Source organism: Staurois parvus, unplaced genomic scaffold (genome assembly GCF_062004578.1).
Source record: "Staurois parvus isolate SC_StPar_1 unplaced genomic scaffold, SC_StPar_1.0 ptg001098l, whole genome shotgun sequence".
NCBI lineage: Eukaryota > Metazoa > Chordata > Amphibia > Anura > Ranidae > Staurois > Staurois parvus.
Genome location: NW_028318894.1, coordinates 1,354,805 through 1,371,067, shown reverse-complemented (window position 1 = coordinate 1,371,067; position 16,263 = coordinate 1,354,805). Strand labels below are relative to the sequence as shown.

Genomic DNA, 16,263 nt, shown 5'->3' with positions numbered 1-16,263 from the left:
CGTGTAATCATCTGTGGATGAGGAGGTCTGCAAAGAGGTCTAGTGTGTCCAGAGCGGTGTGGCCAGGTGATGAGGCTGCGTGGAGAGGCCTGGATGCCGGGGACACGGGCGTCATGATGCTGTGATGTCAACATGTTTCGTCACATGAGCTTCTTCAGCCACACCACACTGGACACACTAGACCTCTTTGCAGACCTAATTATCCACGGATGACTACACGGCATACCTCTATACTTCCACTATGCAGCGGGAAGACAATGTATTAGCAAACAGCACTTGGATGGGAAGGAGAAGGAGCCAAGAGAAGATGGAGAGCAGAAGGAGCCTGGAGAGGATGGGGAGGTGAAGAAGCCTAGAGAGGATGGGGAGGGGAAGGAGCCTAGAGAGGATGGGGAGGTGAAGAAGCCTAGAAAGGATGAGAAGGAGCCTAGAGATGATGAGGAGGAGGAGGAGAAGTAGCCTAGAGAGGGAAGGGAGCCTAGAGAGGATGGGGAAGGGATGGAGCCAAGAGAGGATGAGGAGCAGAAGGAGCCTAGAGAGGATGGGGAGGTGAAAAAGCCTAGAAAGGATGGAGAGGTGAAGAAGCCTAGAAAGGATAAGGAGGAGAAGGACCCTAGAGATGACAAGGAGGAGAAGGAGCCTAGAGAGGGAAGGGAGCCTAGAGAGGATGGAGAGGGAAGGGAACCTAGAGAGGATAGGGAGGGGATGGAGCCAAAAGAGGATTAGAAAGGAGAAAGAGCCTAGAGAGAATGGGGAGGAGAAGGAGCCTAGAGAGAATGGGGAGGAGAAGGAGCCTAGAGAGGATGGGAGGGCAAGGAGCCTAGAGAGGATGGGAGGGGAAGGAGACTAGAGAGAATGGGAGGGGGGTAGAACCTAAGGAGAATTGGAGAGAAGGGTGGAAAAGGAAGGGAAGGAAAGTATAGAGGATGGGGAAGAAACCTAGAAAGGATGGGGAGGGGAAGGAGCCTAACGAGGATGAGGAGTGAAAGAAGCCTAGCCTCCCCAGCGGTATTCCTGAGTGTAGCTCGGGGTAAAATTTCAGTACCAAGAGAGGTAACCCTGAGCTACTCTCCGGATAACCATGCGGCGCTGCTCAGGGAGTCCCTGCAGTACTTACCTTGTCCTTCACTCCCACGATGTGTCCCCTGTAGCATCCCCGGCCATCTCCTCCGGCCGATACCGGCTTCCGGCTTCGGGACGTACGGGTGCCGGACCCGGCAGCAAATTTGAAAAAAGTCATTTTTTTGCAAACAAATATTACATAGTATAACATTCCTGTATCAAACCATTTCACATATATTTTGTCCCGAGTGCTTTGTCCGGTGCCCTGCCTGCATTTTGACTGTTCTTTCTGCCTGGAAACAGAAACGTCCATGGCGTCCAAAAAGCGTCCCTTTAGGTCAGACGCGGTTTTAGACCGGCTAGAGAACAGCGATAGTAAATCAGAACCACTTGCAGAATTGAGTGATAATGATTTGTGGGGGAAATTCGTCATCAGACACTGAAAACGATTCTGCGACTGAGCTCAGCGATGTGCGAACTTGGTGCCATATTTCCAATATCAGTGTTTTTGGTTTGATTATATTATTGAATGAAATTTATTATTATTATATTATTATTTTTTATGAGAATTTATTAAATTATAATTTATTATTTTGTGTTTCAAGTTTTATCCTCCCGGGATGTTTACTAGACTCTTGTTCGGATTTCAGTGAGTTATTCCTAAAAATTACAGCCTACAATAAAAAAACTACACATTTTCATGTAAAATAATGTACCGCTTTCAGCACCAAAAATCTGAAATAATCAGACTGCTAGGGAGGTTAGAGAGGATGGGGAGGAGAAGGAGCCTAGATAAGATGAGGAGGGGAAGGAACCTAGAAATGATTGGGAGGGAATGGAGCCTAGAGAGGATGGGGAGGGGAAGGAGCCTAGAGAGGATGGGAAGGAGGAGCCTATAGAGGATGGGAAGGAGGAGCCTATAGAGGATTGGAAGGAGGAGCCTATAAAGAGGATGGGAAGGAGGAGCCTATAGACGATGGCATGGGGAAGAAGCCTAGACAGCATGGAGAGGGGAATGAGCCTAATGAGGATGAGGAGTGGAAGAAGCCTATAGAGGATGGGGAGGGGAAGGAGCCTAGAGAGGATGGGGAGTGGAAGGAGCCTGCAGAGGATGGGATGGAGAAGGAGTCTAAAGAGGATGGGGAGGGGAAGGAGCCTAGAGAGGATGTGGAGGGGAAGGAGCCAAGAGAGGATGAGAAGGGAAGAAGCCTAGAGAGGATGGGAAGGGAAGGAGCCTAGAGAGGATGGAGAGTGAAGGGAACCTAGAGAAATTGTAGGCAATTGAGCCTAGAGAGTTTTGGGAGGGAAAGGAGCCTATAAAGGATGGGGTGGGGAAGGACCATGGAGAGGATGGGAGGGGAATACATTTGAGTAAGTTTCTGGCACTACAGACTCCATGCAGTCACCTCTACCATTCAGCACTTGCCATTGTCCTCACTGTGTTCATTTTCTACAAACACCAACCCATAGGTGCCTCCCTCCCAGGAATACAGAACACATTTTCTCAGATGATCCCAGTATTGGACCCATTTAGTATGCTGGACATGAAAGTATTCTGCATCCAACCTTCTGGAAAAGACAAACATATTTCCTCCCCCCATCCCTTCACTGGGTTGTTTTACAGAAGAACTAAAGGCATTGATTTTCTGGAGAGTGGAGAGGGATGAGACCTCCTGTTGGTTTCTATTGCTGCCTCGGCCTCCTTTAGGGAGATTCAGCCTCTCTATTTGTCCTGTTTACAATTATTACTGAAAGTGATATAAAATCCTGAGATTTGGGGTGTCACCAGAACAGGATCAGGAAGAGGACTCCCTATGACACCATTGTATGTAGGGGGCGCTCTGCAACTAGATTTCACACCATCGTATATAGGGGCAGCTTTCCAAATATATTATTACACACTGTACAGTATTCTCTCTCCACCCTCTACATAGTAACCCCCCCGGGACACCCCCCATGTGTACATCTGGAGGTCATCTTTCCAGAATCATTCCAATGATAAAACACACACCACCCAATTAATACAACACGTGTACTGGTGGTCCAATCAGAACCCTCCAGGCCCCAGCAGTGCACACCCCCAGATTAATACAACACATGTACTGGTGGTCCAATCAGAACCCTCCAGGCCCCAGCAGTGCACACCCCCAGATTAATACAACACGTGTACTGGTGGTCCAATCAGAACCCTCCAGGCCCCAGCAGTGCACACCCCCAGATTAATATTACACGTGTACTGGTGGTCCAATCAGAACCCTCCAGGCCCCAGCAGTGCACACCCCCAGATTAATATTACACGTGTACTGGTGGGCCAATCAGAACCCTCCAGGCCCCAGCAGTGCACACCCCCAGATTAATACAACACATGTACTGGTGGTCCAATCAGAACACTCCAGGCCCCAGCAGTGCCCCCAGCCCTGAATTCTCACCAATGGGACTCTCCAGTGAAATCTCCTCTCATCAATTACTAGCCGGATTCTCTCTATTACCTCCTGTATGTACAAAACTCCCCCAAATCTCTCCCCTCCTCACCATCCACTAGAAATTGGAGGAATTGTTTCTTCTTCCTGAAATCCAGACCTAGAGAGGAATAGAAAAGAACCAACAAACCCCACAAAGTCTTTTTATAGAGATTTATTCCATCAAATCCAAACTATTCTACACATATTTATTCCATGGAATATGAAGAGATTTTTCTATCAATAATCCCATCAAATCTGCGTGTTTATTGGACTTTATTCCCAGCAATAATCAATCAGGAATCCATGCCAGCAATCATCAGATCAATAGGAATGTTTCCAATATCCAGTGATCACGGTTTGATCCTCCAACATAACCAGTGCACAGAATGATAAATCTATCCCATGAAATGGATCTTATTGATTGGTTGATGTCATTTATTGATCTATTGATTCCCTTCTATGATAGAATAGATTGATTTCTCCATGTATTGATCATCCTCTCCATATATCTCTTCACCTTGTCTAACATCATACAAATCCTGAATGCTATAAATCTCAGTCCTGTCCATGAATTGTATGTGACTCGGGTCTTTATAATACCATATACTGGACTGTTACTTCATTCCCTATTTTTATATCGTCTTCTTACACCTGTCCTGATGAAGTGACACTTTGAAGCCATGAAACGCGTTGATGGTGTATTTTACATTCACTTGTCCAGTAAACTCCGACCTTCTGAAGAAAACATTTCAGAGTTTCCTCCTTTACTATGGGCTCCTCTGCTGACCTCACCCTCATTTTTTCTTGGGGTGAAAGTTCTCCACCGGGATCCAAATCCTGCTTAGTATATGATGATCCGGAATTCCCCCAAAATTACCAAAACTTTATTCTCCAGGGCCTCTGCTAATAGATGTTTGGGGGTTTATCTCATCTTCAGGCCTAAAATCTGCATTTTCCCATGTGTGCAAAATGATGCAGAAACAGCTCTGGCAGTGAGAGGGTTAATGTGGGCTAGATGGGATCCCTCTGCTGGGGTCACACTGTACACATTAGAGCTCCCCCTAGCTGCAGCCTGGTAATAACATTGCTGGGAGGTCTATTCACTGCTACATACTTCCCACCTTTATAGAAACATATTCTGCAGCACAGTGGCTCAGTGGTTAGCACTTCCTCCTAGCAGCACTAGTATCATTGGTTTGAATGCAGAACACTGACCTACCTGCCTGGAGTTTGCATGTTCTCCCTGTGCCTGCGTGGGTTTCCTCTGGGTACTCCGGTTTCCTCCCACACTCCAAAGACATGCTGGAAGGTAATTGGCTCCTGTCTATATTGGCCCCTAGTATGTGTATGTATGAATGTTAGGGACCTTAGACTGTAGGCTCCTCGGGGGCGGGGACTGATGGGTAATAAATATGTAAATTGATGGCCCTATATAAGTAGCTGTAATCATCTAGGAGTCTGTTCATAAAACAATTGCACAGCAATACACCCGGTGAATGTGCCTGTCATTCCCTCTGTGTGAATGGGATGGGGGGAGTAGAGGGAGTAGGCTCTGTGCTGGGCGGGGTGAATGGTTTCCATGGATATAAAATGGAGAATACCACATTTGGCAATAAGATGGTTCTAATTTCTATGATACTTAGCGCCATCTAAAGGCCAGAAAAGTATGACATTTATTTATTGACTTTGTAAAATCATCCTTGCCCCTAGGTGGATGCTGCACCCATCCCCCGCTGGCTCCAAGTGTGAGAACTCAGCGATCACGTGATTGCTGACCATGAGTTCTCACAGCCATTCTGAGCAGAGAGTGACGACTGTCAGTCACCGCTCTCTGCCCTGCCCCCCCCCAGACTCACTGGGCTGTGGAGGGGGAGGGTGCAGCTGGTCAAGACTCTGATGTCGGGATCTTTCCCCAGACTGGACCGGCTGAGTGACGTCAGCTGACAGCGGGCTTCACCTGAAAACGGGTCACAGGAGTTCAGAATGAACTGCACTCCTCTGATCCACAGGAGAAGTACAGACAAAAGAGCTTTGCCTGAACTTCTCCTTCAAAGAATATGTTCCTCCAACATGTCCTATTCCTGATCTGTGCCGGCTGTCCCATGTCCTGGTATGAAGACGTCTCCTCTCCTCTCTGTATTGCTTCCTTTGTGTGAGATCCCCGGTGATCCTGCCAGTCCTTCTGATTTCCTATTAAACCTGACCACACTAGGCATGAGAGATCAGCGTGGTCAGTTCTCTAACTGTGCTGGGAGCTCAGTCTGCTCTCCTTTAATCATGAGACTTGTCCTGACATCCCCCCTACCCGCACAGCCATTCACTGGGAAGACCAGTGAACTGAAAATAAGTGATCACATGAATAGTAGTAATTAGAATGTCACTTCCTGATATCATTGCTGACTATCAGTGAAATCTGTGAATGATCACCGAGGTCACATGGTACAGGGCTATTCACAACAGACTTGTACCATGTGACAAGCTGAGACCAATCACAGCTCTCACAGTATTTCTCAATGGCTGCAGGAATGCAGCCGGAAAGAAGGAGAAATTATTGATTTTACAACCTTTATGGGTATAAAAAAACATAATAATATAAAAAAAAAAAAATGTAATTTTTTTTAATTATATCTTTTGGTTATAAACTAATTTTGGTTATTTTTTTTTAATAAAAAGATATCTGAATACATTTTGGCCGATTTATGAAGAAAGATTATTTATTTGCAAAATTTTATAAGGAAAACACTTTTTATAAAAATCTTTTTGACATTTCCATTTATATAGCAAAAAAAAAAAAAATTCCAGCAATAATTAAATACCACCAAAGAAAAGTTTTATGGGTCTCAGAGTGCGGGAGTGTGACCTCAGGGTGCGGGAGTGTGACCTCAGAGTGCGGGAGTATGACCTCAGGTTGCGGGAGTGTGACCTCAGGGTGCGGGAGTGTGACCTCAGAGTGCGGGAGTGTGACCTCAGAGTGCGGGAGTGTGACCTCAGAGTGCGGGAGTGTGACCTCAGGGTGGGGGAGTGTGACCTCAGGGTGCGGGAGTGTGACCTCAGGGATTAGTATGGAGCCGTGTCTGATGAAGGAAACCAAGGCTCTATTTATAGAACATTCATTAGACCAATGAGACAATCATTCCTCCAGCTGTGACAACATCCAGCCATATGTTAAGTAACACAGTGATTTCCTATGATCACCGGCTCCATCTAGTGGCCACAATGAGGTGATTTTTCTGAAATCTCTCCATCAGTAAAACTAGCCCAATATGATATTATGGCCACTAGATGGAGCCAATGATCATAAGAAATCAAATAAGGCCAAAACTCCTCCCAGCTGGAGAATGCCGGTCACATCCGTTCAACATTGTTCTCCATAGACCTCCAAGTGTTTGTGAAATCTCCCACCACAAAATGTACTCAGCCAATCACAGGTCAGGACTCCATTTTTATTCTTCTCCTGCTATCAAAGGCCAACCTGGTCCCACACTTCATCCATGTCTTTGGGGACCTCTGATCTCTTTATGAACTGTTTCTTCCATGATGAAGATCAGCCATGGAGTATATCTGAGGTGTATATCAGGGTGTGCTTCTTCCCCACATGAGAGCTGGGATGTCCAGCAACATTCATCTAGAAGACATTTCCCGCACTCAAGGCACTAATACACCTCCAGGGTTGTGTGGGACCCCTGATGTACAGGAAGACAGGACTTCAGTGAGGAACATTTCCCTCACTCAGGATAGGAAAGAGGCTTCTCCCCCGTGTGAGATCTCTGATGTTTGTAAAGATTGGACTTTTCAAAAAAACATTTCCAGCACTCAGGACAGGAATACAGCTTTTTCCTTTTGTGAGACCTTTGATGCATGACAAGATCTGCTTGTTTTACAAAACATTTCCCGCACTCAGAACAGAAAAGTGACTACTTCCCTGTGTGCAATCTCTGATGTGTGTAAAGATAGGACTTCTGTGAAAAACATTTCCCGCACTCAGGACAGGAATATGGCTTCTCCCCCGTGTGCAATCTCTGATGTGTGTGAAGACTGGACTTCTGTGAAAAACATTTTCCGCACTCAGGACAGGAATACGGTTTCTCCCCCATGTGAGATCTCTGATGGCTGTAAAGACTTGACTTCTGTGAAAAACATTTCCCGCACTCAGGACAAGAATACGGCTTCTCCCCTGTGTGAGATCTCTGATGATTATGAAGACCGGACTTCTGTGAAAAACATTTCCCGCACTCAGGACAAGAATACGGCTTCTCCCCCGTGTGAGATCTGTGATGTTTGTGCACACTTGACTTCTGTGAAAAACATTTCCCGCACTCAGGACAAGAATATGGTTTTTCCCCCGTGTGAGATCTCTGATGCTTCTGCAGCCTGGACTTCTCTGAAAAACATTTCCCGCACTCAGAACAGGAATATGGCTTCTCCTCTGTGTGAAATTTTTGGTGTCTGTAAAGATAGGACTTCAATGAAAAACATTTCCCGCACTCAGGACAAGAATACGGCTTCTGCCCCATGTGAGATGTCTGATGCCTGGAAAGATGGGACTTCAGTGAAAAACATTTCCCGCAATCAGGACAGGAAAATGGCTTCTCCCCCGTATGAGATCTCTGATGTTTGTGCAGACTGGACTTCTGTGAAAAATATTTCCCACACTCAGGACAAGAATACGGCTTCTCCCCTGTGTGAGATCTCTGATGTTTGTGCAGACTGGACTTTTGTGAAAAACATTTCCCACACTCAGGACAAGAATACGGCTTCTCCCCTGTGTGACATGTCTGATGCCTGGAAAGATGAGACTTCACTGAAAAACATTTCCCGCACTCAGGACAGGAAAATGGCTTCTCCCCCTTGAGAGATTTCTGATGTTTGTGCAGACTGGACTTCTCTGGAAAACATTTTCCACACTCAGGATAGGAAGATAGCTTCTCCCCTGTGTGAGATCTCTGATGTCTGTAAAGACTGGACTTCACTGAAAAACATTTCCCGCACTCAGGACAGGAATACGGCTTCTCTCCTGTGTGAGATCGTATATGCATTTTAAGACGGTATTCATGATGGAAACATTTCCCGCACTCAGTACAGGAGAACCTCTTCCCTGTTGGAAGGCCGGCCCGGTCCCGCACAGTCTGAGGTTCCTCAGGATACGAGAACTCCGATGGTCCATCTACACTGGGTGGTGCCGGATGGACATTGGAGGGAGCCGGGTTTTCTCCTGGACTATACTGGGTGATGTCCTCATCTTCTACTTTCCAGTCTGGAGACAAAGTGAGACAATCCTCGGAGGTTTTCCTCATCTCCCGGCCATGGACTAAAATACAAAGACAAAGAGGATTACTAGACAGGAGCTGATTGGTTCAAATCCCCCCAAATGTCAGGACAGGACAGATCCCCCCAAATGTCAGGATGGTACAAATCCCCCTGTAAGGGAAAAATGTCTTATAAACTGGCATCCATTGTGTTTAATGCCTCCATTGTAGATGTGTGAACAAGTTAGTTTGGTGTTTATATGTCACTTGTAACAACTGTTTGTTTCATGAATTCAGTTTCCATTCTGTAGAAATGGAACTGCCTTATATGGGGGTCTTTAGTCAAATATGGTAGTTATCTTTCTTGATAAGAGTGCAATATATAGTTGGTCGTTACAATATATCGTTGGTCATTACAATATATCGTTGATCATTACAATATATCGTTGGTCATTACAATATTTCGTTGGTCAGTACAATATTTCGTTGGTCAGTACAATATATAATTGGTCATTACAATATTTTGTTGATCATTACAATATTTCGCTGGTCATTACAATATTTCGCTGGTCATTACAATATATCGTTGGTCATTACAATATATCGTTGGTCATTACAATACATCATTGGTCATTACAATATATCATTGGTCATTACAATATATCATTGGTCATTACAATATTTTGTTGGTCATTACAATATATCGTTGGTCATTACAATATATCATTGGTCATTACAATATATCATTGGTCATTACAATATTTCATTGGTCATTACAATATTTCATTGGTCATTACAATATTTCGTTGGTCATTCTGCATTTGTAAAACCTGCTCGCACGCATTAAACGTTCAGAGATTTAGTTTGCACATTTCGGTGTCCGGAGCTTTATTCCTCCTGAGCTCAGAGGGCAGAAATTACCGAAGACATTTAAAGGGCTACAGACATAGGTTGAATCCTTGCAATCTGGTGTCAGAAGTCGGGATTAAAGGTGAGGCTGGTCAGGTAAGCTGAGCTATTTTGTCTTAGTTTTGCCGGATCAAATCCCCTTTAAAGACCCCGGGACAGCAGCCAAAGTTTCCATGTGAGATTGTTGGATCTCACGGAGAGTCCTTGAGGTGGATCCTCAAAGGAAATTCAGAGGTTTTGGAAGCCTCTGGGGAAAATTGCCTCGGCAGATGTATTGTGAATTCACAGGAGTCCTCGGTTATTTCTGCCATTTTAGAAGTAGAAGTGCCTATTTGCTGTGTGTTATGGAACTGCTATGTAGTATTTGTGTTTCTTCAGAACAGGTTTATTACAAGGATTTGTACTTTTAGGTGTTAAACTCCTGAACTGTGGAGAAGGCTTTGCTGACATGACAACCTCTCCGCTTCAGGGAATAAGTACTGATATTGTAATCATTTATTGCTTTGCCTAACAGCTGTTTCCTCTTCCAGTATGGGAAAGATCCAAAGTAAGGGATCTCTGCCAAAAATTCCAAGGCTTCCGCATAAAGTGCTAAGTGATATTGCTGAGAAAAAGAAAGACAAGAGAATCCGGAATGGTCTAGGCTAACTGTAAAGAATATGTGATCAGAGTATCACCATGGGACGATTACTATGTGGTTCCTTTAACAGACAATACTGCAGAATGGTTCCTGGATATGAAAAGCAGTGGTCCCTTTCCTAGAGATGGGTCTAATGATAAGATTCATATGGACATGATAAGGGGACTGTGTTTAGGAGATAAGACATCTTTTCCTTGGTTTTCAACTTGCCCAAGTTGTGACTTTAAATACATGAAATCTGCGGGTGTTCACTGGATCAGATATGCGTCTAGTTACTCTCCAGAGCCAAGGAATTTTAATCTCCACTCTTTAACCCCCAGCATCTGCCCCGCCAACTTCTACACAAATATATCCAGCATTACCAAAGACAGAGGATGATGATTTCCTCAAATCTTTGAGAACAGATAGACCACTACAGCCTCCCATAGAACAAGCAGTGGAGATACAGAGTCCGGATAGTACAGTATGGGAGGAGGAGGCTGTAGGAGGAAGAGAGGAAGGAGACAGATCAGATGGCAGTCCCGAGGAAGAGAGGAAGGAGACAGATCAGATGGCAGTCCCGAGGAAGAGAGGAAGGAGACAGATCAGATGGCGGTCCCAAGGAAGAGAGGAAGGAGACAGATCAGATGGCAGTCCTGAGGAAGAGAGGAAGAAGACAGATCAGATGGCAGTCCCGAGGAAGAGAGGAAGGAGACAGATCAGATGGCAGTCCCGAGGAAGAGAGGAAGGAGACAGATCAGATGGCGGTCCCAAGGAAGAGGAAGGAGACAGATCAGATGGTAGTCCTGAGGAAGAGAGGAAGAAGACAGATCAGATGGCAGTCCCTAGAAAGAGAGGAAGGAGACAGAACAGACGGCGGTCCCGAGGAAGAGAGGAAGGAGACAGATCAGATGGTGGTCCCGAGGAAGAAGACAGATCAGATGGCGGTCCTGAGGAAGAGAGGAAAGAGACAGATCAGATGGCGGTCCCGAGGAAGGAGACAGATCAGATGGCGGTCCTGAGGAAGAGAGGAAGGAGACAGATCAGATGGCGGTCCCGAGGAAGAGGAAGGAGACAGATCAGATGGCGGTCCCAAGGAAGAGAGGAAGGAGACAGATCAGATGGTGGTCCCGAGGAAGAGAGGAAGGAGACAGATCAGATGGCAGTCCCGAGGAAGAGAGGAAGGAGACAGATCAGATGGCAGTCCCAAGGAAGAGAGGAAGGAGACAGATCAGATGGCAGACCCGAGGAAGAGGAAGGAGACAGATCAGATGGCAGTCCCGAGGAAGAGAGGAAGAAGACAGATCAGATGGCAATCCCGAGGAAGAAAGGAAGGAGACAGATCAGATGGCAGTCCCGAGGAAGAGAGGAAGAAGACAGATCAGATGGCAGTCCCTAGAAAGAGAGGAAGGAGACAGAACAGACGGCGGTCCCTAGGAAGAGAGGAAGGAGATAGAACAGACGGCAGTCCCAAGGAAGGAGACAGAACAGACGGCAGTCCCGAGGAGGAGAGGAAGGAGACAGATCAGATGGCGGTCCCGAGGAAGAGGAAGGAGACAGATCAGATGGCAGTCCTGAGGAAGAGAGGAAGAAGACAGATCAGATGGCAGCCCTTAGAAAGAGAGGAAGGAGACAGAACAGACGGCGGTCCCGAGGAAGAGAGGAAAGAGACAGATCAGATGGCAGTCCCGAGGAAGAGGAAGGAGACAGATCAGATCACAGTCCCAAGGAAGAGAGGAAGGAGACAGATCAGATGGCAGTCCCGAGGAAGAGAGGAAGGAGACAGATCAGATGGCAGTCCCGAGGAAGAGAGGAAGCAGACAGATCAGATGGCAGTCCCGAGGAAGAAAGGAAGCAGACAGATCAGATGGCAGTCCCAAGGAAGGAAGGAGACAGATCAGATGGTGGCCCCGAGGAAGAGAGGAAGAAGACAGATCAGATGGCAATCCCAAGGAAGAGAGGAAGGAGACAGATCAGATGGCGGTCCCAAGGAAGAGGAAGGAGACAGATCAGATGGCAGTCCTGAGGAAGAGAGGAAGAAGACAGATCAGATGGCAGTCCCTAGAAAGAGAGGAAGGAGACAGAACAGACGGCGGTCCCGAGGAAGAGAGGAAGGAGACAGATCAGATGGTGGTCCCGAGGAAGAAGACAGATCAGATGGCGGTCCTGAGGAAGAGAGGAAAGAGACAGATCAGATGGTGGTCCCGAGGAAGGAGACAGATCAGATGGCGGTCCTGAGGAAGAGAGGAAGGAGACAGATCAGATGGCGGTCCCAAGGAAGAGAGGAAGGAGACAGATCAGATGGTGGTCCCAAGGAAGGAGACAGATCAGATGGCGGTCCCAAGAAAGAGAGGAAGGAGACAGATCAGATGGTTGTCCCGAGGAAGAGAGGAAGCAGACAGATCAGATGGCAGTCCCGAGGAAGAGGAAGGAGACAGATCAGATGGCAGTCCCAAGGAAGAGAGGAAGGAGACAGATCAGATGGCAGTCCCGAGGAAGAGAGGAAGCAGACAGATCAGATGGCAGTCCCAAGGAAGGAAGGAGACAGATCAGATGGCGGCCCCGAGGAAGAGAGGAAGAAGACAGATCAGATGGCAATCCCAAGGAAGAGAGGAAGGAGACAGATCAGATGGCGGTCCCGAGGAAGAGGAAGGAGACAGATCAGATGGCAGTCCTGAGGAAGAGAGGAAGAAGACAGATCAGATGGCAGTCCCTAGAAAGAGAGGAAGGAGACAGAACAGACGGCGGTCCCGAGGAAGAGAGGAAGGAGACAGATCAGACGGCAGTCCCGAGGAAGAGAGGAAGGAGACAGATCAGATGAGAGTCCCGAGGAAGAGAGGAAGGAGACAGATCAGATGGTGGTCCCGAGGAAGAAGACAGATCAGATGGCGGTCCTGAGGAAGAGAGGAAAGAGACAGATCAGATGGTGGTCCCGAGGAAGAGAGGAAGGAGACAGATCAGATGGCGGTCCCGAGGAAGAGGAAGGAGACAGATCAGATGGCGGTCCCAAGGAAGAGAGGAAGGAGACAGATCAGATGGTGGTCCTGAGGAAGGAGACAGATCAGATGGCGGTCCCAAGAAAGAGAGGAAGGAGACAGATCAGATGGTTGTCCCGAGGAAGAGAGGAAGCAGGCAGATCAGATGGCAGTCTCAAGGAGGAGGCAGGAGACAGATCACATGGCAGTCCCAAAGAAGAGAGGAAGGAGACAGATCAGATGGCAGTCCCGAGTGGCAAATTACCAGAATTACACAGAGTCAACTAACCATTACACTTACATCTACAAAGAGGACTGTAGCCCCCAATGACAGGACTTTGAAAAGCAATGTAAAGGAAAAGTGAAAGAGGGACAAAATTTAACTTTCCCATATATTGTGATAGGAAATTATATCGTAATTAAACCCATGGATGTGACCAAATGAATGACATCATAAAGAATAGTCCAGACCCCAGAAAGAATCCAACTGCCTGCATAAATTATTTAAAGAAAGCCACCCAAGGCAGACAGTGTTCACAACAGGACATGAAATTAATAATTGATGGAATTTACGATATGACATGGACTCGGGGTTTGACTGGAGAAAGGTGTCTACCATACATGTTTTAGTTCATCCTGGAACCCGGGCAGCCACTCATATATGGCTGAAAGAAGACACTCAGAAAAAAGTATGAGAAGAGGTGAAAACCGAGATGGAGAGAATATGGGAAAGTAGGACATCGTTAGCAACTGTTGTTACTTGTAAGCAAGGGACAAAAGAGACGGTGATAGAGTATGTGAAAAGATTGAAGAAAGTTTGGAAGGAAGAAGCTGGGATGGATATGGTTAGTGCAGAAATGGGCATTATATATATATATCCAAACCTTGATGGCAGGATTCACACCTGAAATTACACTGGTAATAAGACAGCTTATTTCAGACTGGATAGAGATGGATGCAAGTACGTTTGAAGAGCAAGTGATGGAGAAAGACGCCACTGGATGTTTTGAGGTTCCTAAATCCACCAACAAAGCACATTTTCAGGGGTTACAACATAGTTACAATCCCAGAGAAAGGGGTAGAAATGGAAACAGGGAGAGAGAAGGATATAAGGTAGAGGAGGTGGGAGACCCAAAGATGACAGATGTTTTATATGTGGACAGGAAGGTCATTGGAAGAAGGATTGCCCACAACTTAGAGGGAACAAATCCATACCACAGGAGACAAAGTGCAGAAATCCACCCGTCAAGTACCCGATCAGTTGGCAGAACCAAGGTCCACAATAGGGCTGTCCCGAAGGTAATAGCTCCCTCACATATCCAGTTGTCTCACATACTCCTGAACAGGAACCTTTAATGGTTCTAAGAGTAGCAGGAAAAATATTAGCATTTGTAGTTGACACGGGTTCAACTCGTTCAGTTATAAAGGAAGAAAATTATGTGGAACCACTCTTTTTATGTGAACCTTCGATGGGAATTAGTGGAGCAGTTCTCCCAACTTTTAAGACTCCCCTTTGCTTGTGCAAGGGGACCCTGACAAAAGAGGAGAGGAACAGATTATTTGTCATGAATTTACTGTAATCCCTGATTGCCCAGATAGTCTGTTAGGAAGAGATTTACTTAGTAAAATGAATGTTATCATGGCAGTCAATGAAGAAGGTATATTTATGATTACACCTTTTTTGGCATTCCCCCAAATGACTGCTAGCCATGATCAGTGACCCAAATTACACTAATGGACGATGGCACAAAAATGGATTTCTTAATTGACACGGGAGCTAGCAGGTCCAGTTTAAGGGAGGATCATTGTGAGGGAACAAGAGTAGAATGTGAACCTTCAATTGGTATCACTGGGACGTGCCAAAACCTGGGAGACTCCCCCTTTGTGTGTTTCTGATTCTCACGGGAAAAGTTCCATAGTGAAACATTCTTTCAAGATCATATCAGGAGTCCCTGTGAATTTGCTAGGCAGAGATCTGTTGGGAAGATTCAAGGCCACAATCAGAGTAAGTGAGAAGGGAGGGGTGCACATGGAGTCATCTCACTGTTTTGTGGGCATGGAAGATTTAGACAAAGTGAAGCCTGAAGTCTGGGCCAACAGTAAGCTACATGTAGGGTATATTCCCTGTACACCTTACAAGGCCAGACCTAAACCTGGAGTTGGTCCAGTGTACCAAAAGCAGTATCCTTTGTCACAAGAAAAGATTGATGGTATATGGAATAGTAGAGAATAGTAGATGGTAGATGGAATAGTAGAGAATAGTAGATGGTATATGGAATAGTAGAGAATAGTAGATGGTATATGGAATAGTAGAGAATAGTAGATGGTAGATGGAATAGTAGAGAAGCTCCTCAAGGAAAGTGTTTTGAAACCTGTGGTTTCTCAATACAACACCCCAGTAAATCCAGTGAAGAGAGCTGATGATACTTACCATTTAGTGCAAGATCTCAGAGCCATTACCAATCTCATTATTACAATTGCACCCATTGCCCCAGATGTGCCCTCATTGATTACCTCCATTCCACATGATACGCAGTGTTATACTGTGATTGATTTAAGCAATGCATTTTTTTTCCATCCCAGTTGACGAAGAGACACAACTACTGTTGAGTTTTACTCTGGCCAACAAAGTTAACCTGGGCCAGATTGCCCCAAGGCTATGTGGATTCTCAGGCTGTATATTCCATGGCCCTCCAAGAATCCTTAAAGGGTTGGGCACCCCGCCATGGTTCCACGTTACTCCAGTACGTGGATGACTTGTTACTTTGTTCACCCAACAGGGAGTCTTGTAGGCAGGACAGAATATCTGTTAAATTTTCTGGGTACAGAGGGACACAAGGTGGCAAGGCATAAGGTACAATATTGTCAAACTTCAGTGGATTACTTGGGATTCACTGTCACAAGGCACCAGAATGGTGAGCCAGTCCAGGATCCAAGCCATTACGAGTCTGCCCCGCCCAAAAACTAAAAAGTAACTGCTCTCTTTCCTT

At 46.1% G+C, this 16,263-nt stretch overlaps 1 protein-coding gene across 1 annotated transcript; it reads right to left on the bottom strand.

The window, feature by feature from the left end:
- Window positions 1-6,210: 6,210 nt before the first annotated feature.
- On the bottom strand, window positions 6,211-9,116 carry LOC149440291 (uncharacterized). The gene has a single exon (XM_089658818.1). The coding sequence runs from the start codon at window positions 8,816-8,818 to the stop codon at window positions 7,439-7,441; it is 1,380 nt and encodes a 459-aa protein (XP_089514944.1). The 5' UTR covers window positions 8,819-9,116; the 3' UTR covers window positions 6,211-7,438.
- Between the last annotated feature and the right edge of the window lie 7,147 nt (window positions 9,117-16,263).

Excerpts from the sequence above, each read along its gene's own strand:
- LOC149440291 (XM_089658818.1), bottom strand. The coding sequence starts at position 8,818 with ATGAGGAAAACCTCCGAGGATTGTCTCACTTTGTCTCCAGACTGGAAA.